A 25290-nucleotide genomic window follows, 5' to 3' on the forward strand; every position below is an offset into this window, starting at 1 on the left:
CACAAGTAAACATGGGCTATTTAAGTTTCAGATGATACAGAGTTGAAAGCAGTTGAAATATGTGACCTTAAGGACTGAAGAAAAAGGAGTGGGATGAATTGGTTGAAAATGTGGAGTGTTAGAGACTCAAACTAGAAAGTTACAAAACCTAGAAGCTTATTGCTTGAAGTTGTGACAGAAGAGGAGAAAGATCTTGCTATTTTAGACAATGATGGTAAGATGGGCAAAAGTGTTAGTATTGTAGCATCTGTTAAGAAAGATATTCCCTGTAATGCATAACAGAAACGTTACTGACATTGTATGAAGATTGTGTGAGAACTTTTTCTGGTTTCCAGTTCTGGCTGCCTTAACAGAAAAAAGGTAAACTAGCACAGGTGGAAAGACAGACATGGCCAGAAAGGGCCATTAAGTTAATGGCAGAAGCTTTTATTTTTTTGAGAGTCAACTGGGAACATGCTCACCTTTATGCCTTTTTTAGCTGAAATCCGAAGGAAGTTGCGATTGTTCTAACTGAGAATAAGTCCCAAGCTAGGGTAGGTTACTTCTTTCATCTGTTGAAAGAGGGACAGAATGTTCGGAGCTCATCAAGCTGCACTTAGGCAGGGTATTTCCTCTAGGTACTAGTTTATGAGAAGAGCAAAGTTCTGTAGCAAATCTATACTGGAGTGCCTGAATGGGGAGGAGTGATAGATTTGATGAGCTTTAAGGTGAAACTTGATTTGTTTATGGCAGTGATTGTATTACGTGATTGCTTATGATGACTTAAGAGTAGACCTGATGACTTGGTTACTGCTCCTGTGTTGTTATGCAGCAGTTGCATTGAAAGGACTGAAATCTCTACAGAAGTTCATGAAGAGAGAGGTGCAGTGTGTCCTGATTGTCTTATAAACTATTCCATTAGTATTCCTTTTATTTGACTTTGGGGTTGGTCTCTTTATTGTTTGGTTTTCTTTGTTTGTTTGTTTTCTTTTTTTAAGATAAGGGAAGGAAGGATTTGTTCAGCTTCCATTCAAAGCCAAGAAGAATCAATTTTTACCTGCCCTTGTTCTTGACATATTCAGCTGTATTTTGTCATGGGTGGATGTAACAGGATTGGAGGGAGATAAATATTTGCTACCTATGTAATGTCAAGCACGGACTTTTGGGTTTTTGCCCTATCCACAGTTTTTTCTTACTCCATTACTCGTTCTTTAAATACTGTTTATTTGTTTTTGAACAGCTTGATAAAACCACCAGCTTCAAAGCCACCTACAACTCCAGTGAAACTAAAGAAAGTCAGCACCTTCCAAGAATTTGAAAGTAACACAAGTGATGCTTGGGATCTTGGGGATGATGATGATGAACTCTTAGCAATAGCTGCTGAAAACTTAAATACAGAGGTGGTCATGGAAACAGCTCACAAAGTAATTCAGAATCACAGCAAGCTACAGGAACAGCATAAATCTGAGGAAGAACATCTACAGGAAGAAAAAGTAGAATTCGCAGAGCTGACTTCAATTGCAGGTGGTGATAATCGGCTTGTTAAATCAGTGAGTGAAGGTCATACATCAAGTTCATCAGGTATGTGAAAAAATGAAAAATCAACTGGGGAGAGCTATAATATTTGCCCTTTAAGACATTAACCCCTTCCCAACCTTTTCTTAATACCACAGGAAAATATTATTAATCGATACTGATTTGAGGGGGATCCTGCATACCATACTAAACTGTAGAGCATGTGTGTGAGAAATACATGGGTGAGGGAAGTAGGGAAGTATAATTTAACTTTTTGTTTTCAGCCTTAATACATCCTCAGTTTTGGAAGGAAGTTGCACTCTTGAATGTGTTTTAGTTAACTGCACCAAGATATATGCAATTAATAGTATTCCTACTATTTTGAAAAAATTGTGATTAAAATGCTACTATGTAAAGTATATTGAAAAAATGGGGAAAACCATGCATGTGGAGTTGGGTATTTATCCTCATGTGATCTGGCCTGTGTTTATTGCAATGATTTCCCAGTCTTTTTTTTTTTTTTTTTTAAGACTGTTGAGGGAGACAAACTGCTTTCAGTAGCACAGAAATTTTAGAAATCAACTAGCCTTGCTGTTAGTATGATCTCTAATGAGTGTATTTTAATTGTGGAATACTGCTTGGAAGAGGAATTGTGGAATACTGCTGAATCCAAGTAATTTGAAGTCCAAACTTGTGCTATACTTGGAAGCTTCCATTTCTTCAAAATATAATTCTACTTTGAATTTACAAAACTTACTAGTAGCCTTCTCACTAGCTGAGGCTAACTGTTATGCTTCTTTTTCCCTTCAGATAATGCTAGTGAAAATTCTTCCATGCAGAGATCACAGTCCCTTCCACAAACTTCCACACCTCCCTTGGTGAGTGGAATGGCAGACTATCATGCCTCAGTTAGTCCTGCGTTAACTGAAAGAGAAGCATCCCGATTAGACAAATTTAAGCAGCTACTTGCTGGCCCCAATACAGATCTCGGTGAGTATTTCTTACAGGAGTGATGAATTACATCTAAATTATTCTTTAACTATAAAAGTTTCTTGTTTGATGAACTGTTATGTCTGATGGTTTGGTTTTGATCTAATCCTTTCAACATTTAGAATGGGTCTTGCAAAAGGAAGATGGAATAAATTTGAATGCTTGTATTCATGCTTATAATACACAATTTGCATTCATCCTACTAATATGTAGGGTGTTAGATGGCTTCTTGTTCTATTCTTTCTCATGTTATTTATTCCTAGTGGACTAATGTCTGGAGAAACAACAAAGTGTAATTAGCTGTGTTTAGTGTTAATGCCTGATAATGGAACAGCATGCATTATAAGAATGATTCTCACGCTTAGAAATATGAATGTGAAAAACTGAGGCGTGGGAGTATTACTGCTTGTCTACCCAGCGAGCATTCTTTATGTTCACAGACTGATACAGTAGTTCTGTGTCTCATCTGTAAGTGCTGACAACATGTTAATGTGAAAACAAATGTATTGTCAGATAACTTGACTGTTCTCTTTGTGCACTGGATTTTAACTGCTGAATAGTAAATACAAGTGCTTGAAACGGTGTCACAAAATCAAGTGGCTTTGTATCCCAAGTGAAAATCTGGAGCAAGTAGAAATAGTATGCTGTATTTGGAGAACTTGGCTGGTCACTTAGATGTAGGAGTATAGATCAAAATAATTGGTAAAGAAAATGACTTTTAGTTAGACTGTTCTGGAAGGTAGATACAGGAAACTTGTGGAAGGAAGTAGAAACTGCATGTTTGCAGTTCTTGAATTGACACATTCCTGTCCTGTAGTTGTCATGACTTCTTCAATATAATATAGGTCAAGTTGTGGCTTTTTTCCGCCCTTCTTTCCATGCTGTGTCTTACTGTGAGATTGATGCTAACAAAGTAGAACTATGGAAACAATACTTACTAGAGGAGACTTAACACTTCACTGAGTTATAGGATGTTCTTAAAAAATGCAACTGTCAATAAACTGAGGTGTTAAAACAAATCGTGTGTTCTGTATAAGCTTGAAAATGATAATCAAGTAGCACTTTTTCTCTTTTTGTTCTGAACAGATATTATGAGCTATGTGATTGTGACTGACATGAAAACTCATGATTAAGACTGTTGTAACTGTAGAAGTCTTTGTTATATAAGGTTACAAAGTCAGAGGGAAGACAAAGTTTAAATTACACTTACCCATTTCACTTTCTGTCTAATTAAATGGGAATCCTTTCCGAGTGAATAAAATTTAGGGTTTAAAATAAAATATTTTTGGAAAGGTGTGAAATAAAATCTCCACTCTTATTCAGAGTGCAGTCACGCTGACTGGTGAGTTTAGTCAATGTTATTAAAACAAACTAGGTTTAGGGTTTTTTCCCTATTGAACTTTCTAGATCTCACACAGTAATATACATAGGGATGTGAAATTTGAATATGTTGCTCTTGGATATTTTCACATTTCAATAATATCAATAAGCTGTCAATCTTTCTTGTATCACTAAATGTCTTTTCTATGTCTGTTTATAGGAAGCTTGTTTTTTCTTTAGTGCAAACTGTAATCAGTTTCTCTTCTGTGCAAACTAATCAGTACTGAATTTGAAGTTCGGGGAATTAGAATTCTAAGTCTAGTTTCGATTTTTTTTAAGTATAAAAAATATTTTGACTTTTGTGTCTTGGATATATCCAGTAGATTTCCTAACATCTATAAATAATACATGATTTTTCTGAGTGAAAGAAATGAAGACTATTGAAGATCAGGAAGGTGTTAGTAGTAGATGATATGTGATGGTAGTGCTTGGGCTACGTTATATATATTAGGGAAAGTGTGTGTATGCATATATACATATACAAACATGTATATATGTGTATGATTGTATGTGCAGTTCATCAGAATCTGATGTGTATGTGTGTACGCATTTTGGGGAGATTTTTGGTTCAGCTCCATGTTACAATGCAGACTTAATTTTAAAAGGATTCTTGATTTATCATGACAGTAGTAGCCTAGGAAACTGCTGTGGGTTGTGTGTGGTGGTTTGTTTGGGTTTTTGTTGTGTGCGCTGTAGATTTATTTTTTTTCTTTTTCCTTCAGAGCAATACTGAAAATGGACTAAGATAGAACTAGGTAACAGGCTCCAAGCTAAAGGGTTGACCTGCTGGGAGGCAGCTCTGTGGAGAAGGACCTGGGAGTTCTGGTGGACAAGTGCCCATGAGTCAGCAGTGTGCCCTGGTGGCCAAGGAGGCTGATGGGATCCTGGGGAGCATTAGGAGGAGTGTGGCCAGCAGGTTGGGGAAGGTTATCTTCCCCCTGTACTCTGCCTTGGTGTGGTTGCATCTGGAGCCCAATTCTGGACTCTCCAGTTCAAGAGACGGGAAGCTACTGGAGAGGGTCCAGTGGAGGGCTATGGGGAAACTATTAGGGGACTGGAGCATCTCTCTTATGAGGAAAGGTTGAGAGAGCTGGGCTTGTTCAGCCTGGAGAAGAGAAAACTGAGAGGGGATCTTATCAATGCGTACAACATTTGAAGGACGAGTGTTAAGGGGGATGGGGCCAGGCTCTTTTCAGTAGTTCCCAGCAACAGGACTAGGGGCACCGGGCACAAACTGCAGCACAGGGAGTTCTATCTGAATATAAGGAAATGTTCCTTTACCTTGAAAGTGACAGAGCACTGGAACAGGCTGCCCAGAGAGGCTGTGTAGTCTCCTTCGCTGGAGATACTAAAATCCTGCCTGGCCGTGATTCTGTGCAACCTGCTCTAGGAGAACCTGCTTTAGCAGTGTGATTGGATGAGATGATCTCCAGAGGTTCCTTCCAACCGTGACCATTCTGTGATTTTGTGATTCCATGACTTGTAGTGAGTACTGAAGGGGCAGGTAGCTATTCTGTTGTAGCTGGCTCATTCTCTTTGTGTGTGTGTGATATTGTGGTATGTGTGGGTCTTTGTTTTGTGTTAGATCCACAGATAGTTGGGTTTTGTTTGTCATAATGAATTGGTGAGTAGCTGTCTTGGAGATATTTTAGCAAATATTTCTGTTCGTTTCTGCATGTAGTAGGGTTGGTTTTGCTTGGAAGTAATAGTACCAAAAGTAAATTATTTCTGCTGACTTTGTTTTCTTGATATGGTTTTGCATATTGTTGAAAGAGATTAAGAAATCCTTTCAAAGCAATATAAAATAAGTTAAACTGTGGAACTGAGTCACACAGGTTTTCAGCTCAAGGCTTATTATCATAACATGAGAAACCAACATAGACTAAGAACACTAAGTAATACATATGACCTTGAAATCCTTTCAGTTAATTTGAATAATCATTATCCCATAAAGACAGTGTAGAATGGAATGTTAGTCTTGTATGTCAAATAGAGGTTGTGAAAGAGTGTTCTTTTACAAGAAAAATCTCAAAAAGATGGATTGTGCATATAAATTTGGAAGTGAAGATTATTTTGGCTACTGAAGTCCACTAATAGATTTTGGATTTGGGTTTGGTCCATAGGTTGGATATTGTGAAGTGGTGCAAATAGGTAGGTTCTATCAACCCTATCAGATTATATACTGAGCAAAATACTACACCAGGTATAGCATGCAGTTGGGATATGAATCCACTGGTAAATATTACATAATGACAGAACCATTTTTAATGTTTCTGTGTACAGTTTGATCCATCAGATGCTTATATACACAAATAGTTATTAAAGCAAGGTACAATCTGAGAATACGAACTGGGAAAGGAAGAAAAGGAAAAAAAAAAAAAAGAAAAACACTCCAGAATTCTCAGCTTATAAAAGAATTCATTCTTCTAGGTTGCTCAACTCTTCTTTGTGAATAAAGAGCCTATGTCCATGGCTCAAAAGTGCCATTAACTTGCTTTTAATGTTTTGTAGAGCTGAACAAAACCTCACTCTTGTAATTTATAATTGCCCTTGCAGTTGTTCTGAATCTTTCCTTAAGCCTAAGACACTTCTCTGTCCTGCAGGCTTTTTTGTTTGCATGATAAAACAGATGCAAATAATATGCCTTATTTCCATTTGACACTTTTTATTTGACTATTGCTATGCTGTTATTACCTCCAATATAAATTGAGAAGCTTAATGTGAATTGAACGTCAAGAGTAGTTAGCTCTATGAAAAAAGGCCAGTTCCTATAGAAATGGTACGTCTAGGGACGTGAATTGTGCTGCAGGAGAGAGGTATTCAAGAGAATATACTTTCAAGTAGTAATGTAATGCAGAGAATAGGAAGATAATCCCATAAGGTTAAAATTACAGAATGGAAGCTGCTAAACAAGCTGTACCATGTTATGGCGAGAAAGGTGGTCTGGTAGAAGGAGCCTGGTGTAAGTAACAGTTGTGATGGGAGAGGGACTTGAGGACTGGCCCCTGTCAGTCAGATCATACTGAAGTGTACTGGGTGCAAATTCAGGAAGCAGGATAGGACTGAAGACAGCAGCAGGACAGCTGTGTTTAGCAACAGCTGCCGAGTAGACTGTAAGGCCTGTGTGTTACAGAGCCTCCCACTCCTGGTACTGCACGGCCGGTTATTTAGAGGGAACAATTTACACTAGTTGTTTTGTGCAATCAACCTGTGCTTATGGTTGCCTTGCAGTCAATTCGATGTAGATTTACTTCATTTCAGGCCTCGTCTTAACTTGTAATGGACCTTGTGTTACTGAATGAAGATGGGCTTTGTGCTTCCACAATCTTTTGCAAACAATTGGTTGCTTTAAGAGGAGGGGAGGGGATGGGATTTTAACAAAGTAGTGTGCGGAGAGTGTCTCTGAGAAGAAATTTCTTTTTGCTTCAACAGGCCACTGCTTACATTTTTAAGAGGGACAGTACTGCCATGTCTACCCTCTTTCCAATTTAAGATTAACTCTATTAAATTTGTTAGACTTGTGTTTTTAAGTAGTCTTGTAGAACATTTTAGGGAGCTGTTTACTGTGCAAACACTGTAAGCAAACTATTGATAAAATCAGACTGACTTGAAACAACAAACAAGTTATCTCATGCTTGTGACCTCAGCACAGCAGACATGATGGCTTTTGTAATATCAATCCAAAGAATAGCCTATTAAAGCCCTTCCTTAACTCCCTCTTTATCTTCAAATCAAACTGCTTTTCTTATATACATAGAGCTAATGAGTATGTAATTGAATGTCAGGAACATACTTATTTAAATATGTTTTATTTAAATAAACAACCAACAGTAACCTTGGTGTACTGTATTCTATTGATTTAATAAAGCTTCATAACACTGTAATGCTACTGTTATGCAACATAGCACATGTATATCAAATTCTTCAAAGTCAAAACCAACTGATTTCTTAAGATGTAAAGTTGTTCTGCATGTTAAGTTGACTTTTCTTTCTGCTTAGTCAACATGTATTCAGAGTTGAACAAAATAACATACTGAAGTTTAGTATGCTACCTTGGTAAAAATAATAAAGACCCTGTAAAAGCACTCATGAAAATGGTAAGGCATTCCTATCTTAAACTTACTCATATTGCTGTATCTTATATTCACCTTCAAAAGCTCAGTTTCATTTACTGATTGTAAAAAAAAAAACAAACAAAAAACAAAAAAACAAAACAAAAACCCAAACTCTAAAAGGCAAACCTTTGCAGAGCACACCACAGGCTGCTGAGTGGGGTGCTGTCTCTTAGCCAGTCCTTTGCTATAGAGGTAGTAGATAATGTGAAGTCTCACAGAACGTGTAAGGAATAGCTGAACTTTGATTAATCTGATGACAAAAATTAATTCTGTAATTTCTGGAATTACAAATGGTGTAATCTTAGGTTATCTCATTACAAAAGTGTGTTGCTGCTGTGTACTGTGATAAAAGAATTCTAGGGTGGATCTCTAGATATGAAATCTAGAAAGAAAACTTAAGGTGTGTCTTCCCCCCCCCCCCATCACAGTTGTCATCTATATTGTAGCAACTTAAAGTATGATTTTTCTATTTGTGTTTATGGTTGTTTGTATATTCTAGACGTATATTAAATGTGATTAAACATAGTAATTATCTTTTCTTTCATTTATGGTTCATAAATGTAGTAGTCTGTAACAGCAATCCGTTATGTCCTTTAAAACTGTTTGTCAAACTGATGTTATTGAAAAGTTTCATTAACTTTACAAAATGCATTAATTGAAATGAACTTGATTAATACTGTTTCCAGCTTCATTAATTTATCCGCACTGAACTGCGTAGCAATTTATCTCTGTGCTCCTAGTCCATCCATGTCATTCAGATTTTTATTGCCCCTTGCAGTTTTGAATTATTTATAGTTGATCACACTAGTGGTTATTGTTATTCCTGTTTGTTAATACGTAGTATAAAGTGAACGTGTGTCCTGCTGCTGCTTCTTCATGTGACATATCTGTCTTTTCAAACTATTACTACTAAAAGGTGTCATCTCTGATTGCTGTTCTAGTTAGCTCGTTATCTATAAAACATGCTTGCTTTTTCAGCCAGTAAACGAGACTAGTAAAAAAGTCATTAGTCTACCAGCAGGGTTTAGGACATTTTTTTTTTTAATTAAATCTTCTGAAATAATTCAGTGCTAAATATCTAAATAATTCATTATATTAATTACGTTTTGCTGGATTAGTATTTTGTCTTCCTGTTTTCTATGGCTTAGTCTCATAACTTGTGGTTTTACGTAATAATCAGCATTTGTTCCGAGTACTGCTTTAGTGGGATATTTCAATTTAAATATTATTTTTCATTCTAACTAGGTGATAATGGGCTCTTGGAACAATTTCAAGAGGATTTTGCGTAGTTTGTCTCCATAGGATATATTTCTCTTCTTTTGTGAAGATATTTGATTGATGTAGTAGTCATTGGATTATATAATGTGTTGGCATTTTCAACTATTGGTATTGGACGAGTCTTTAAATTTATTTTTTTTAGTAAACTTTTTATTTTCTTCCAGTTTTCCTCTCTTTTCTGTAACTCCTCTGATCTCGGGTTTTTGGTGTTTTGTGTGTGGGATTCTTTTTCAGTTCCTCTTTTATACCCCTACTTCATAGTATTCAAAACACAAGTTAAAATAGTTAATTTAGTAATTGGAGACTGCTCTCAATCCACTCGGTTCCCCAGCCTCTGCTGATACTGGTGATTGCCCTGACCCAGGCGCAGGACCTTACACTTGGCCCTTGCACTGAACAGCTGCAGATCCTGTTAACAAACAAAACAATCTTCTCTTGCCTCAGTTCTGAAAAAGGAGCCTGTACCTTAAATCTTTTACTTTTTCTTTTTTTTTCTTTTTTGTTTTTTGGCAGGAGCTTTGATATTCAAGTCAGACTTGATTAACAAACTGATATGGGGCATTACCGGCTACACAGAAGAGCCCTAGTTCTGAGACTCTGGACTTCTTTCAGGAAATACTTGCCAGTAAATCAAGGATCTCTTGTCTGTTTTTGCTGATACTAATTGCAGCAGCATGGCATAGAGAGTAAAACTTTGGTTTTGTGCTGAAGTCCACAGAGAGCATTCTAGATTAAAACCATTGATCTGAACACTACTCAAAGAAATACGTTCTTAGTACAGTCTTTAAAACTCCCACATTATACTCTTGGCAGTAGGTTCCTTTCAGCAAGTTAGTGCTAATTCTCTTTTCAAATGGGTTTGGATGTAGAGCATTATAATGGGACTGTAAGTTCAGCTGATATGAAGGAATTACTGTTCCAAAAAAAAATAAAATCCCCAAATTATCATCCAAATTCATGTATATACACAAAATTGCCGTGGTAGTTACCAGTAACTGATCATTGAAAACAATGGGAATTAGATAGCATTCTATTAAAATTGCAGAATTCATCGATTAAAAGTTTTTTCATGTCCATTGAAGCTTTAATAGAGTTTTCAGGAGATCATATACCCCTCATTGTATTGATTTGTGATCAGGTATTCAAAAATCGTCTTTAAGCTTGGGCCATGAGGTGAAGAATACGATTCAGAGGCATATTGTACTCTGGAGGAGCTGGGAGAAAGAAAGGTACTATATGGTGAAGTTTTGTTGTAGTTTTTCGGGTTTTTTGGGCTTCTTTAAATTTATTTTTTTCGGTGCACTATCTCCCTTTCTTTCCTGATAGCATCATGAAAGCTGAACTTACACAGATGCTATGTGAAATCCCCATTATTATAGCGAAAGAGACCTGGGTGACAAGTTTGGTGCTCCCTGTGGTAGTCAAACTCTCCAAGGGTGCAGCCTTGCCTGCTTCACATGTCATCCTGCAGATGACATGGTAGGGGAGGAACTTCCTAAGGATGTCACGAGCAAGACTATTGAGAACTTTGAACTTTCTATGGGTCCTGAAGCTTTTGAACATAAAGGTTAGCAATTTACATGTTGTAATGAGTGGCACATCCTACTTGTAAGTCAGTTTACCAAGGCTCAAGGAAGTAAACTCTTTGTGTATATTTTCTTGCTGTCATCCGTTCTGCTGTTAAAAAAAAAAATAAATAGAAACTTAAGTCATAGTTCATTAGTAGGAAGTCCAAAACCGGAAGATATACAATAAAGCAGTTATTGCCTGGGTAGATAATCATAGTGGAGCATAGTTCACTCTGTAAGTTTGTGCTATGCTGCCTTCCTGATACTGATTATTGGTTAGATATGTCCTCACGTGTTTTATCAATAAGTGACAGTTACTTTGGAGATGTAATATATGTTTGCAGATAAATGAGAAAACCTTACATGGATTAGAGGCTATGGGCTAGCCTTTTACAGGAGTTTGTAATAAAGGTGGGAAATGCAGGAAAAACTTCTAAACCCCATCTAGAATGTTTTTTAAAAAAGATATAGTTTTTTCTGTTTTAATTATGAGTCTTTACTCCAATGATTGTATTGGAAATATTTTCAGTTGAGGTATAGATGTTCTTTGACAGCTAGGTGTGTGTTACTGGCTGATGCTGGGAACTGAAATGAGAGTAAAAGGATTTTTCTTTTTATATACTAACAACTTTTTATTTTTTGTGAACTGTGAGCTAAGCACAGCTACTCTACCTCCCTTAGCGCTTGACCAGAAACTGAAATTAATGCGGCTTTCTTGTCTTTCCAAATTCATGAAATGTTTAGGAGCAATACACTACAGTCCCAGTAGTCTTCTCACTTTAGAGTTGATTGGCAGACATTAGCTCTCCTTAGAGGCAGGAAATGGTAAAATGTCAGATTCCTGAAAGTGCCATGCAATTCACTATATTAATATGAACAGAAAGAGCCAAATGCAGTAGTTGAAAGGCAATTTGTAAGCTATTTTGGATGACAAATCAGTTGGCTAATTTTGCAAGATTGCATGCTTTTTTGTTTGACTTTCCAAACTCAACTTTGAATGCAAGTGGAGAAAGTGATCCAAGAGCAGAATTGTACACCTAGTGAGCTGTTACATGTGAAATCCTCTGTCTGATTTGGATCCTTGTTATTCTGTATGTCATGAAGTTTATCAGCAGCTTTCCTCCTAAGCTGAAGATACCGAGGGAAACTAAAAAGAAAGGTCTTTGCTCTTATATGGGAAATAAATGTATATTGTAGGTAGACTTAGTGGTTTTGGTTTTTTGTTAGTGGGGGAAGCTCTCTAATACTAGCTGTTGTGAATAATTGCATTAATTTTGTGGCTCAGTAATCTAGAGATGTATCTATTAATCCTGATTATTTGAGGTATGCCTTTTTTTGTACTGTAGTTTCACTGTGAAGGACCAGTGTCAGATTGCATTTTTTGAAAGTATATATTGCAGTAGTGTTCTGTTTTTTTAAAGTCTGTTTTGTATGAGTGTTTTCTAAAAAACATGAAGCTATAATGTTATAAATCTATGCCTTTTTTATTTGTTCTAAATGCATATGAATATTTTAATAAAAAAGTGGGGGAGGATGGAGCACAGTTGACATTGTCCAAAAATAAATAATGGTTACTTGGCTGTTCACTTAAAAACTGCATTTTTCTTGTGATTGGTCAATAGACTGTAAAACTCCATCTTCTCCCTAAATGGGAGAAACAAATACTGACTGTTATTTCTAATTAAGTAGGAAAATTGTCTCCTTTAACTGGTACTGTAAGTGGTATTTTCTATTTTCTCTATCTCTGTGTAGATAACTTATTTTACTTGGAAAGTTTGCTAGAGACTGTTTGAATGTCTTCAATGTGAAAACAAAAAGGTTGATGCACAGAAATGGAATGTTGCAGGAGAACTGTGAAAAACTATAAGGCCATTTAAAATCTTATACTGGCATAGTTGTTCTTTATTACTTATTTTCATAATGTACATTGTTGGCTTCACTTGTTGCAACTCTTCTAGTGGTTTTATCAGTCTTCCTTTTGCTTTAGTCTTCATAGTCTTCTCCTCGCTTGATTTCTCATACCTTCCAAAACCAACCTCATCTACTTCTGCTTCTCTGACTTGCTATGTGAAATAGCAGACAAGATGTACTTTCCTGCTCCCTTCTAGCAAAGGTCCTAAAAAGAGTCTTACCCTGTGTTTACAACATAGGGTTGGGCTTTATTTCCTGTTTTCTGCATGCATTCAGAAGGACTCTTTGTTCCATTGAGAAGATTAAGGCAATGGTTGCTTAAAAAAAAAAAATAATGAAGTGCCTAACAGAGCTATTATTCATTTTGGAAACCAGTTGCTGTGGTTGCCATAGTAATAACAAGCCCTCTATTGAAGCTATTTTCTATATGTACTGCCTGTATTATAACATGCTGTTGGGGGAGCTGCTGTTCTGTGCATCTATGCTCTTGAAAGAATTTTCCAGCTTTGTGTAGTTAAATTAGCCAAGGAATTTATGTTATAGGTATGTAAACCATGTACATTTAGTTTATCATATCTATTGTGGAGTTGTTTATGCAGACCATCACTTCATGTAGCCATTTACTATAATCTCAATGAAATAACAGCTGCATCAAAAATGAATAATGCATACAGAGAAATTTTGAACTCCTTTAATATTCCTTGCTTATTTTTTATTTATTTGTAACTGATAGAATGATGAGCTTGTAGTTTGAAAAAAAAATACTTCTAACTTGGTTGTTTCCTTTTGTGTGTTTTAGGTGTAATGGGTAGTAGCTCTACTAATAGTTCTTAGGGCTAGAAAGCTGGTAAAGTAATGGCATGTTTTCTATGTAGAATGCTCTGTGAAACATTTATGGAATATGAAGAATCTCTAGATCTACTGCAGTAAAAGGATATTGTCCTAAGATTTCTTTTAGAGTAATTGCATAACTTTAGAGTAATTAGAGTAATAGAGTAACTTTTTCTTCAAAGAGCAGAAATAAAACATTTTTTTCCAAAATCAGATGATCTTGTTCACTACAATGTATATCTGAATTTATCTACCAATTTGAAGCATTTACATACCACATTATCCCTTCATAATAAGATATCCTAACCCAACAATATTTCTGCAAAGAATAAATGCTGTCTCTGAAGCAGAAGTGACACTTGGCTAGATCTATCAAATGGAGATATTTTTGCTCTAAAATCCATGGGGTTTTATAAAAATTTTCATACTAGTCACTGAATTATGTAAAATAATGCTACAACTGAAAGACAGAGTAGCAGCTGGGGTTCAAGGTGTTGCTTCAGAAAGTATCATTTTAATCTGGGACAGAGTTTATAGACAAGGTTTTGCAAATACTGGTTCTGGATCTGGCTAATTTAACCTCTAAATCAGTAGGTTAAATTCAGTCCTGTGCTTCCATTTTCAACAAGTGATCATGTCTGTGATAATTATTTTGAAAATGAGCAGTTGCAAAACACTGTCCTGGAATTTTAAGAAAACATTAATTATATTGAAGCAAGGATATTTTTGCAATACTTTTGCATTGAAAATGTGTGCCGGATTTGTAGGTGGCATTGAAACTCCATCGTAGAAATCCTGTGCAGGGGAGCATGTTCCTGGTTCATAACTAGGACATCTAGTTCCTTGGGAAATCTGCAATGGGAAAGAGTTAGTATACTGACAGTAAATTGAAATTATGCTTTGACTAGGGAAAATAACATTTCAATGACAAATCGTTTAATGGTTAATTAGATATTAAATAGAGGACAAGTTTCAAATATAAGTGCAAGTACATTTCCTGGTACTCTGAGTCTTGGTTGAGGATGGATTTCTTCTGATACCTTGATTTAAAGTGTTGCAGACTATGGGGTTGATATATAGAGCCAAACAGTTTTTTACAAGGCAGTCATTTCCAAGTTTGGAAATGACTTCATACCTGTACTTCTGTACTGCTACATTCTGTGCAATAAAAATTAATAAATATATGGTGTAGTTTGAGTCTATTTGTACTCTACACATCTTTTCTTTTTGACTTTATTAAAAACAAAATCGAGAACGCTTTAATAGCCAAGGACTGACTTGGGGAAAAGAGGTGTTTCCATGACGTCATGGGTATAGAAATGCTGTGAGTACTCTAAAAACCCCCCAAAGAAACCCAAAACCCCCAAACAGCCAAAGTCCACAGCACCTCAATAATGCAAGTCTTTTATTCGGAAGCATTGTGAAGGGCTGTCAGCTTGGCCAAGATATTATTGGGAGTGAAAACGGAGGACAACAAAACTGAAGTTCCTAACAACATTTTTGGGGAAGAGAAACTGAAATTTAGACTTTTTTTTTTGGGGGTGTGTGTAAAATACTAGCCATTCCTGCTGCTCTGTAAGCTATTATAGAAATCAGTGTAGAAGAAATTGGCAGCTAACTGGGGAAAACAAGAAATTTTGTTATGGTTGCATTTGTATAGGTGCTCTAGGAATGTTTCCTTCCAAGTAATATCAAGTAAATTGCATTTTGTGTGCATCCTTTGCCTTAATTATCAACAGTAATAGGTGAGTAAAAATGTTTCAGAAAGTGAATATAACTTGCACCTAGACTCTTCATTTTGACTGTTGGATGCTTTTTTTTCTGCATTTCATGGTTGATAGACAAAAGTTTTTTGATGGTTCTTTTCTATTCTTATTTTCCTTACTAAATAAGACTTGGACTAAGCATGCGTAGCTGTTAATGATGAAAGGCCCTACTTTCACTTGTTGGTAATTGATCAGAGAAGACTTGTTCATTGTGTATTAACAGCAGGTAATATATATTAGGCTTATACAAATACATATTATATACTCCAATATATAGTATATGAGAATTCCTCTTTTTTTGGATGTTACACTAAACCTCAGCCCTTGAAGTCTGTTATGTCATTTTAGTATAACTAAGAGTCAAACAGCTAGAGTATTTTGGTATGCATACAGCTCTGGCTACATCATCCGACTTTCTTTCCATTTACCTGCTTAGCAAGTTACTTCTAGCATTTCTTTTCAGTAGTTTTTTTGTTAGTCTTTTCATTCATCCTTTTATTTTGTGAATCCATTGGAATAGTCGCACATATTAGGGGGGAAAGGCAGAAAATTTCCAGGAAAGGAAGGAAATGAAAACTTCTGCTGGTGTACATGTTGAAGAGGTAACTTCTGTCATCTTCCTATATGGGGAACATGTTAAAAAAGTGCTTCGTTTTCTAGCCTCTCTCTGCTGCCTCTTTGTGAAGATGTAGTGTCTGTGGATGTAGGTGAGAACTGTTCAGGCTCTTAGAAGCTGTGAGATGGGTTCCAGGTTTAGAGCTTCTGTGGCTGTCAGGAGCCACCTGGGGCTGATGGCAGCTTTCAAGGCCAGACACTCAGGCATGTGCAGATAAATACAAGGCATTCTTCTTTCTTGGTTGCCAGGAAGCATTCAGTATTGGATGTTGCATGAGCTGGCATCTTGTCCAGTTTTTTTTGTAAAGTCAAGGCTGTTCATAAGAGCAGCATGTCATGCCTGTTTTCTAACAACGTTTTGTCAAGCATCTCATTTACTTCTGTTTCTTGGAAGGATGCTCTTTTTAGAGGTGTAATGAAATAGTTTTTTCTTTGCGTGACATCTTTGTGGATTTATTTGCTCTTAAGTCAAACTTGTGACCTCTGTCAGGCATTTCGTATGTTTTTGTAGCTCTTTTGTGTTCTCAACTAATTAATTTCTAACTATTGGCTCCCTTGAGTGTGCTGTGTGTTACATATTGGCCCAGTATGGAACTTTTTTCTAAAAAAAGTCTTTTAATCATGCATTATATGGAGAAAATTCAGCTTAAATGGGTTTTCTGTTATAACGTGCTGTAGAAAATGAATGCATGTAACACTTCTCAGTGGGAAGGTTAAATATTCAGTAGGAAGCATGGGAGGAAAAGGGAAGAGTCAGATGTGTTAAATGAAAAGCTGATGAAAATTGGGTACAACAAATGTGGCAACTTACAGACTAGAACTTGCACAGGCAGTGGAAGCTGGACAGGGAAGGGCAGTGGAAGCTGGACAGGGAAGGGCATAGGGAATGCTGCTCTGCCTGGTTGTCTAGGGATGTGTTCAGGAAAGCCGAGGTGCAGCTGGAGCTGAACTTGGTGAGGAATGCGAAGAATAACAAGAAGGGCTTCTACAGGTTGTGAGCCAAAAAAGGAAGGTCAAAGAAAGTGTACCACCCGCCAACCCCCCGACCCCAAATGAACAAGACTGATAGACTGGTAACAACAGAGGAGAATGAGGCTGAGGTACTCCACAAACTTTTTGCTTTAGTCTTCGCTGGCAACCTTTCCTACCATGCCTCTGGAGTGGATGGACTGCATGATGTGGACTGGGGGAGCAAAGCCCCTCCCACTGTGAGAAATCAGTTTTGTGACCACCTGAGGAACCTGAACATACTTAAACCTGTGGGACCTGATGAGATACATCCCAGAGTCCTGAGGGAGCTGGCTGATGTAGTTACCAAGTCACTTTCCATTATATTAGAAAAGCCATTGTAGTCAGTGAAGTCCCTGGTGACCAGAAAAAAGGGAAACACTGCACCCAATTTTAAAAAAAGAGTAGAAAGGAGGACCCTGGGATCTACTGACCTGTCAGTCTCTGCTCTGTGCCTGGGAGGATCATGGAACAGATCCTCCTATAAGCTACACAAAGACTCATGGAGGGCAGGGAGGTGATTCGAGACAGCCAGCACGGCTTCCCCAAGGGCAAGACCTGCCTGAACAAACTAGTGGCTTTCTATGATGGAGTGACTACATCAGTGGACAAGGGAAGAGCTATGGATGTCATCTATCTGGATTTCTGTAAGGCCTTTGACATGGTGGCCCACAACATCCTCCTCTCTAAATCGGCGAGAGATGGATTTGTTGGATGGACTGTTTGGTGGATGAGGAACTGATTAGGTGGTCGCATCCAGAGGGTAGTGGCCAGAGGCTCAGCGTACGCATGGAGATCAGTGAGGAGTGGTGTCCCTCAGGAGTCGGCGTTGGGACCAGTACTGTTTAATATCTTCATCGATGACACAGACAGCGGGACCAAGCGCACCCTCAGCAAGTTTTCAGGCAACACCAAGCTGAGTGGTGCCGTTGACATGCCTGAGGGATGGGATGCCTTCCAGAGGGACCTGGGCAAGCTCAAGAAGTGGGCCTGTGTGACCCTCGTGAGGTTCAAGAAGGCCAAGTGCAAGGTCCTGCACCTGGGTCGGGGCAACCCCCAGTATCAATACAGGCTGGGGAATGAAGGGACTGAGAGCAGCCCTTTGGAGAAGGACTTGGGGTTACTGGTGGATGAAAAGCTGGACATGAGCCAGCAGTGTGCACTTGCAGCCCAGAAGGCCGACCATGTCCTGGGCTGAATCAGAAGAAGCATGGCCAACAGGCTGAGGGAGGTGATTCTGCTCTTATACTCTGCTCTTGTGAGACCCCCACCTGCAGTACTGCGTCCAGCTTTGGAGTCCTCAGCACAGGAAAGATATGGGCCAGTTGGAGGGGGTCCGGGGTGGGGGGGTGCACAAAATTGAACAGAGGGCTGAAATACCTTTCCGATGAGCAAAGTGTGAGAGAGTTGAGGTTGTTTAGCCTGAAGAAGACTCTGAGAAGACCTTACTATGGCCTTTCAGTTCTTAAAGGGGGCTTATTAGAAAGGTGGGGACATCCTTTTTTAGCAGGGCTTGCAGTGATAGGACAATTAGTAATGGTTTAAACTAAAAGAGTGTTTATTTAGGTTGGACATAGTCAATAATATCTTCCCGATGAGGGTGGTGAGGCACTGGCACAGGTTTCCCAGCGAAGTTGTGGATGCCCCATCGCTGGGAGTGTTCAAGACCAGGTTGGATGGGCCTTTGAGCAGCCTGGTCTGGTGGAAGGTACCATTGCTTGTTGCAGAGGTTGGACGAGGTGATCTTTAAAGGTCCTTTCCAACACAAACTATTCTATGATTCTGTGAACTTAAAATTTTAATTTTCATATAAAAATGCCAGAATGATTTCACCCCCCTCAGGATATTTGTTAAATTAACTCATGTGTCTCAAGGTAATCTAAGAATTTGAATGCAAGTATTTCAATTGTGTGTTATATTTTGATTTTATGAAGTTTTCTGGTGGGTCACTTATAAGAATAAGGCCCATCTTAAAAACAGTAACATTTACACTTGCTGTAAAAGTTATGTTCATATTTGAAATAAAATGTACATGTAATTGATGTATTTTAACAGTATTATTAAACTTGGCTTCACTGACAGTCTTTTACGTATATCTGAATTGGTACTCTGTATATGTTTCAATTTGTTCTTGCCTGTCTTGGCACTTTTTTATTTTATGCTATACTAGCATTAGACTAAGTCGCTTAGGAGCAAATTTTTTCCTGCTTTTTATAATTGTTGTTGGGAAGGGTAGGGTTCTTGGTTTTCTTTCATCTTGTTTTGCTCTTGAACCATCAGAGAAGACTGTAATGTGAATTGGTGCTTTAACAATAGTGATGTGCAAGGGTTGGACTGTATGCTTTTGGGGTGATAATCGTGAAAGCTTGTTACCACACCTGATAAGAATTCTTGCGTGGCATCTGTCAGTTGTAACATGTGCTGTTTGTCACTAGCAAAATGCTAGTTGAGCTCACTTTAAGTGAAAAGTTAGGACCAGAATTTTATATGATTTTTTGGAGTAGTCTGAGATCCTGGAACTTTGGAGGACTCTCATATAGGACAGCAGTCATTGCTGGTACAAAGATTGAGTTATCATATACCCAGGGCTAATGGTTTGTGATGGAATTGACTTAACTCTCAATGTGCAATCAGTTTATCTAACAGTTTCTGTAGTGAAAGCAATTACCGTACCAGTTATAAAAGCAAAAGAGAAATAAAAGCCTTGAGAAAGTTCAGGAGGATCCTATATGACATGACAGTAGAGTAGAGTAGGTTATTAAACACAGTCCAAAAGGTAAAGTGGAGCAGAATACAAGTCCTGTTTGAGGAACAACTTGCAAAAGGTGTAAAGACTACTGTTGAATGCTGCTTCTCAAATATATTGAGAGAAGGAACATTGGCAAGGATTCTGTAGGCCCAGCAGACAATCCAGGTATGAAAAAAACACCCAGAGAGGATAAGGGTTTTGTAGAGGAACATAAATAATTGTGTTCAGCATGGAAGAATGTAGGGATGTATTTACTCCCAAATCCTACATTGTGAGAATTAGAGGATCTGTTTCAAATGTGTTAGTTTTTATACACCAAGGGCAAAACATCTTTGTTTATTTTTATTTCCATGTCCTGTGCTGTGATTTTCTTCCAGGAAGAGCAGTCCTTTGCACTCAGTCCCATAGGATTTTTGTTTGTATTTTTGTACATTGTTTGGAATTGTGACAGCCCACATTATCCCTAATCAAAGGAAATGCATGTTCGTTGCAGAATAGTGTCAGGGATGAAAACTGATTTATCTTGAAATTCGCAGAAAGAAATCATTCTTCCTCCTTTTTTTTAAATTTTCAAAGAATAACTTCTTAGTTCAGTGAGTCCTACAAGTAGTTGTTTATATTTAGCCTAGACACAGAGGTTTCATTTGAAATAGTGCCATAATTTAAATTCCCTGTCAAAACTGTCTTTGCTTGGTCTTGAACATAAAAGGAAACTTCAGCTGCATGACAGGATAGAAAGTTTTTTTAGAATAAGCAATATTCTAATTGGTTTGCATAATTCCTATCTTAGGCCTTACATGAGTTCCTTAAGAGTCAGTGGAATTTTTGTCCTGGACGATTTGTCACTGACTTAGTCATATGCTCCACATTTCTGATTCTGACAGTATATTTGCATCTTTTCTTAGTTGGTTTTTTTCCCCTTCCCCCCCTCCCCCCCCTTGGGTCTTTTTTTGTCCTTTTTTTCTTTTCTTCTCTTTACATGTCTTGTTTTTAGGGGTTGGTACCCATGTTTGTGCATAGATTCCTACTTGGGTTGAGTTGAGGGAGGAGGAAAAATATCAGTAAGGTGATTAGGGAGAGTTCAATGCGGTACAGAGTTTAAAATGAGCAGTTGGTGTTACCCGGAAGTAATGAATGTAGTTTCTGAAGTGCAACTTATTTTCTATTTTCTGCATATACTATGCTTATTGCTTTTGAAATGCTGTGCTTGTGTGTAACAGTAGCCAAAACTTGCAGCTTTAGCAAAATGATTGTGTAAGGTAGTAATAAACTTATGTGTAAGATCAGTTTCCTTTCAGCCAGCCTACCAGTGACAGAAATCGGTCAGAGCTGGTAAAGCATACTTGTTCCTAACTACTGCACAACGACTAGTGCAGCTGTATGATGCACAGCTGGAGATCACTTGCATTTGAAGACTTGGGGCCTTTGTTGTTGTTAAACCAACACCAGAGCTTGTAATCCTGTTCTGGTATAGAGGAGAAATACATATATAATTTGTAGAAGTGTTTGGTTAAGGCAGATTTTTCTCTTTTATTATATATTCGTTTTACTTATGAACTATTCCTCTTCAGTACTCTTGTTCATATTATGTTTACTTTGCCTTTACTTCTTCTGACAGCTTCCCGCTGTTTTGGCTTTTAGAAGGATATAGCCAGTGATACTGTTACTTTATGATGTAGTGTTTGGTAGCTTGGGGACTTGCTTGACTTCGAATCATGGGTGGAATTGAAACTTGTAGATAGATGTGTTAGGGCTGCAGGCACATATTTAAGTTGCTGCCTGCTCTGCTTGGATGCTGAGCTAACTCCCTAGGGTGTGGACAACTACTGGAGGCAACATGAGAAATTGCTGAACATAACAGTGTGAGAAGCTGACAGAAGTTATAGATAGCACCCCACCTTATGGGGTGCCTGGATTTCACAAGTAGCCAAGGGGGAATTGGGTGAGAAATGTCCAAACAGTGTCATTACCTGGAGAGGAGCACTGGGGCCACTTTGGAAGGTGCAGCATTACAAGACCAACAGTGCCTAGGTAATCATTTCTGAAATACCAGATTCGGTTATAGCTGTAGCAAAACTGGGACCACTAAAGGAAGAAGTAATTGGAGTGGTTTATTAATTTGGGACAGAGAAAAGGAGGTAGAAGTGTGGTGGAAAAAGAAGATCAAGTAATGGGAGAAAGGGTAAAGTGTGCAACCAGGTGCTGTCCGGGGATACCTGTTGGGCAGCTTGTGCGTGATCATTGCAGTTGGAGACTGACAATAAACTAAACCTGTGAAGATCATACAGTACAAGTCAAACCTGCTTCAGCTGCCAGGAGGGCTTCCTTACCTTGGCTGGTAAGAGGACACCTGTGTGGGTGGATCAAGAATCCTGTTATCACTGGCTTAGTGCTTTTTCCAAGTCTGTTTGTGGAGCTGCTACTCCATAACATAAATCAGGTATTTTGATATCTATTTTGGTTCTTTTAGTCATTTGCTGCCAATACTATTAGATTGAGTGGTAGTTCCTGCTTTTGACAGTGGTTGAGAACTTACAGTATTAGAATTGTATCTTGTCTGCTTCTGTAGACTAGAAAATTGGAATTGCATGTGAATCAGATTAATGTATCCATCTTCTGCCTGCTTTGGGAAAATTGCTGAAGTTGCTATGACCTAAAACTGTACCATATGGATTTACAATTTTGCCTTTTAACTGTTCTTGACCTTAGGCATCTATTGTGAAGTTGGCTGTTTTTGTTCTTTGGCATACAGATATTTTGTTTTAACTTGAACTTCTTAGATAAACATCTATTTAAGGCCAAATATCAAGATCTTCTGAAGATGATCACTTAATACCACGATAACATAGAAGTTCCTGAACAGAGAAATTGTGTCCTTCATTCTACTGCTCACCATCTCCTGTCTCTCCATCCTGGAAAACTAGACCCTCAAAGCTATAACCGTAAAGAACTAATCCCTGTGAGCCAAAAAGCCCATTCCAAATAGTAATGTCCTTGGATTTCTGCTCTGTTTCGAAGTAGCAGGCTGGTTTTCATCTTCTTCCTGATGTTAAAAAAAAATAAATATCCTATTGGTTTTTACTTCACTAGTGTCCATCTGCTCTTCTTTGATGCTCTCCTTAATGAAGCCTGTTCCTGTCCAGCTGTGTTCTGTACTCCAGCCTTGCTGTGTGTTGTGGCACAGCTGTTTGCATGCTTTTTTTGGTCATGCCTATTGTGTTTTCTTCAGGATCCATTAGTGCCCCTTCTCCATTGTTCATGACATCGCATAGCTCAGACATTAGAACTGCTTTTTGTTTTCTGTCCTCAGTGTATCAGCAGCCAGTCTCTCTGCCATTGTACTTAAAGCATCTCAGTGCCCAAACCTCAGTTTTTATCGTGAATGGGTAATCCTTGGTGTTACTTCCTATTTAGTGTCAGTGAAATTCAGGAGTCACTGATTTAATATCGGAGAATTTCATTTGCTTATTACATTTCTCTTCTGTTGAATCCCTTACGTTTGCAGTGACAGCATACTCATGATGAAATAATTAGTTGTGCCAGCCTGTGATATGTAGTTCGATTTAAACTTTGCCCTCTCCCTTAGTGTTCATAGTCTGCACAAGTTCTGCTTTCATTGTTTCTTTGAGACTTCAGTTCACGCTAAATTCTAGTAGTATCATATCTTTCTAATGTTACCGATCTTTTGGTCATACTATATTCTTCCAGTGCCTATCAAATCCTTCAGAGGAAGAATAAGGGAGGAAGTGGGATACTACCATATTCCTTGGAGTTCTGTGTATAAGCATGCTTTTGTGCTACCTCCATCCATGGATATTTAGTCTTCAGAAGTACTGTGAGCTTCTTAGTGGTTTTTGAAAGCATGTGCTAGTCCTGACTTTATTTTGCTTAGACTCTAACATATTACAACTGCTTTCCTGATTTTGATATACTGTATATCATAAACATCTCACAAAGCCATGGAAGAATAATATATTTCTAGAGTAAGTTGCCAAGTGAGATAACAAAAATATTCTTGCTTTATTTTCACAATACAGAGAGAAGTAATAGAAATAATAGTTGTATTCAGTAACTTTCAAGCTAAAAACACGTGGATTTTATATTGTAGAATGACAAAACTATTATAACATATGATGTTGTCTTGCTCCATAAGATAAAATACTTTTCCAGAGTGAGAAATATTTTATAAATACAATATAATAAAAGAATCATCATGTTTACAAATGCAAATAAATTTGAAGTTTTAAAGTCATTGGGTAAAGAGAGTGACTATAGTTCACGACAGCAAAATTGCCTGTTACAAAATTAATTTAGAATTAACTTGGGGTTACAATTAACTTTATAGTTAAGAGATAAAGTGTTCTTCCAACAAAAGCTTCAAGATAAAATTTGCGTGTGCGAAGTTGTTATAGCATGACAACTGTTCAAAGTTAACTAAGAATAACGAAGACTATATGAAAAAAACCCTGCAAAACTTGTTGTCTAGACTTTGTTTTTAGAATCACTAGCAGCAGTCTGGTGTTTGTAACTTAGCAATAAAAAATAGCCCAAGCTCTAGAGAGGTAACATGACATCAAGAATAATTGCATTAAAGCATATATTTTTGTCTTTAATGATTCTGGTACATTTAAATGTAGTTTGGCAATACACTGATCCTCTACTGTAGCTTGTCTGAAACTGAATAGAATTTCATTTTTCTAATGGCAGTTCTTGTTACGGGCTTTAAGAATATAGAAGGGTAGTGGACACTTGGACTTTATGTCATTTTTTTTCCTTTCTAATGCACATTCTTACATGTTAATTTTAAAACATCTGTGAGGCAAAAAGTTGTAGTTAAATTTATTGTTATAGTTTGGTATAAGTAAGAAGGCAAGAGAACATTGATATCTGGGATTATTCTGAGATAAAGAACAAAAACCAGGTTCCTGTGAAAATATCTTTATTATTCAGATTGTATTTTTTTTAAGCTACAGTTCTGTTTTAAAGATGGTACCACTTTCTAGTTCATAATTCAAGGTTTTCTTAACTATACAGTGAACTCTGTTGGCCAACAATGAAGACAGGTGTGGAATTTCAGTTGATGATTTGAGGAAAGATACAGCTGAAATATATAGGGATGAGAGCCACAAAGAAGGAAAATAAGGAAAAAGGAAGTCTGGAGAAGAGGGTGAAGTGGATAAATGGGACTCAAGTGATCTGTAAGTAGGAACTAAAGATTAGGAAATTAGTGTTAAAGGGATGAAGATTTTCTTCTGGTTTTGCAGTCATGCTACTCTCAAGGAACCTTGGTATAACAGCAAATTTTGTCATTGTTACTACTGTTTATGTACCTCAGTAGGTTCTCCTTCTGATGTACTCTGTGCTTAAAGAAGGGGAATTAAAAATATTTCAGTGCTTTGCCATGTCTAGATCTTCTCTGAACCCAAAATGGCTCTCGGTCTGCCAGTTTGGATTTCTCTGAACAAGGCTACATTGCGTTTTCTGTTTTGGAGTTCGGACTGGTAAAACAATCTTAAACTTGTTTCTGCCTAATAGCGTATGTTTTTATTTTCAGATTAAAGAGTAGGCGATAATCTGCTTGTGCC

General features: G+C 37.6%; 1 protein-coding gene across 3 annotated transcripts in view; it reads left to right on the top strand.

The window, feature by feature from the left end:
- Positions 1–25290, top strand: part of TBC1D22A (TBC1 domain family member 22A) — a 180093-nt gene that overhangs the window by 3798 nt on the left and 151005 nt on the right. For all 3 annotated transcript variants that reach the window (XM_056341127.1, XM_056341130.1, XM_056341128.1), the window contains exons 3-4: positions 1220–1560; positions 2305–2484. In XM_056341127.1, the coding sequence (XP_056197102.1) occupies positions 1220–1560; positions 2305–2484 (521 nt within the window). The remainder of the gene's footprint in view (positions 1–1219; positions 1561–2304; positions 2485–25290) is intronic.

Source organism: Falco biarmicus, chromosome 5 (genome assembly GCF_023638135.1).
Source record: "Falco biarmicus isolate bFalBia1 chromosome 5, bFalBia1.pri, whole genome shotgun sequence".
Taxonomy (NCBI): Eukaryota; Metazoa; Chordata; class Aves; order Falconiformes; family Falconidae; genus Falco; species Falco biarmicus.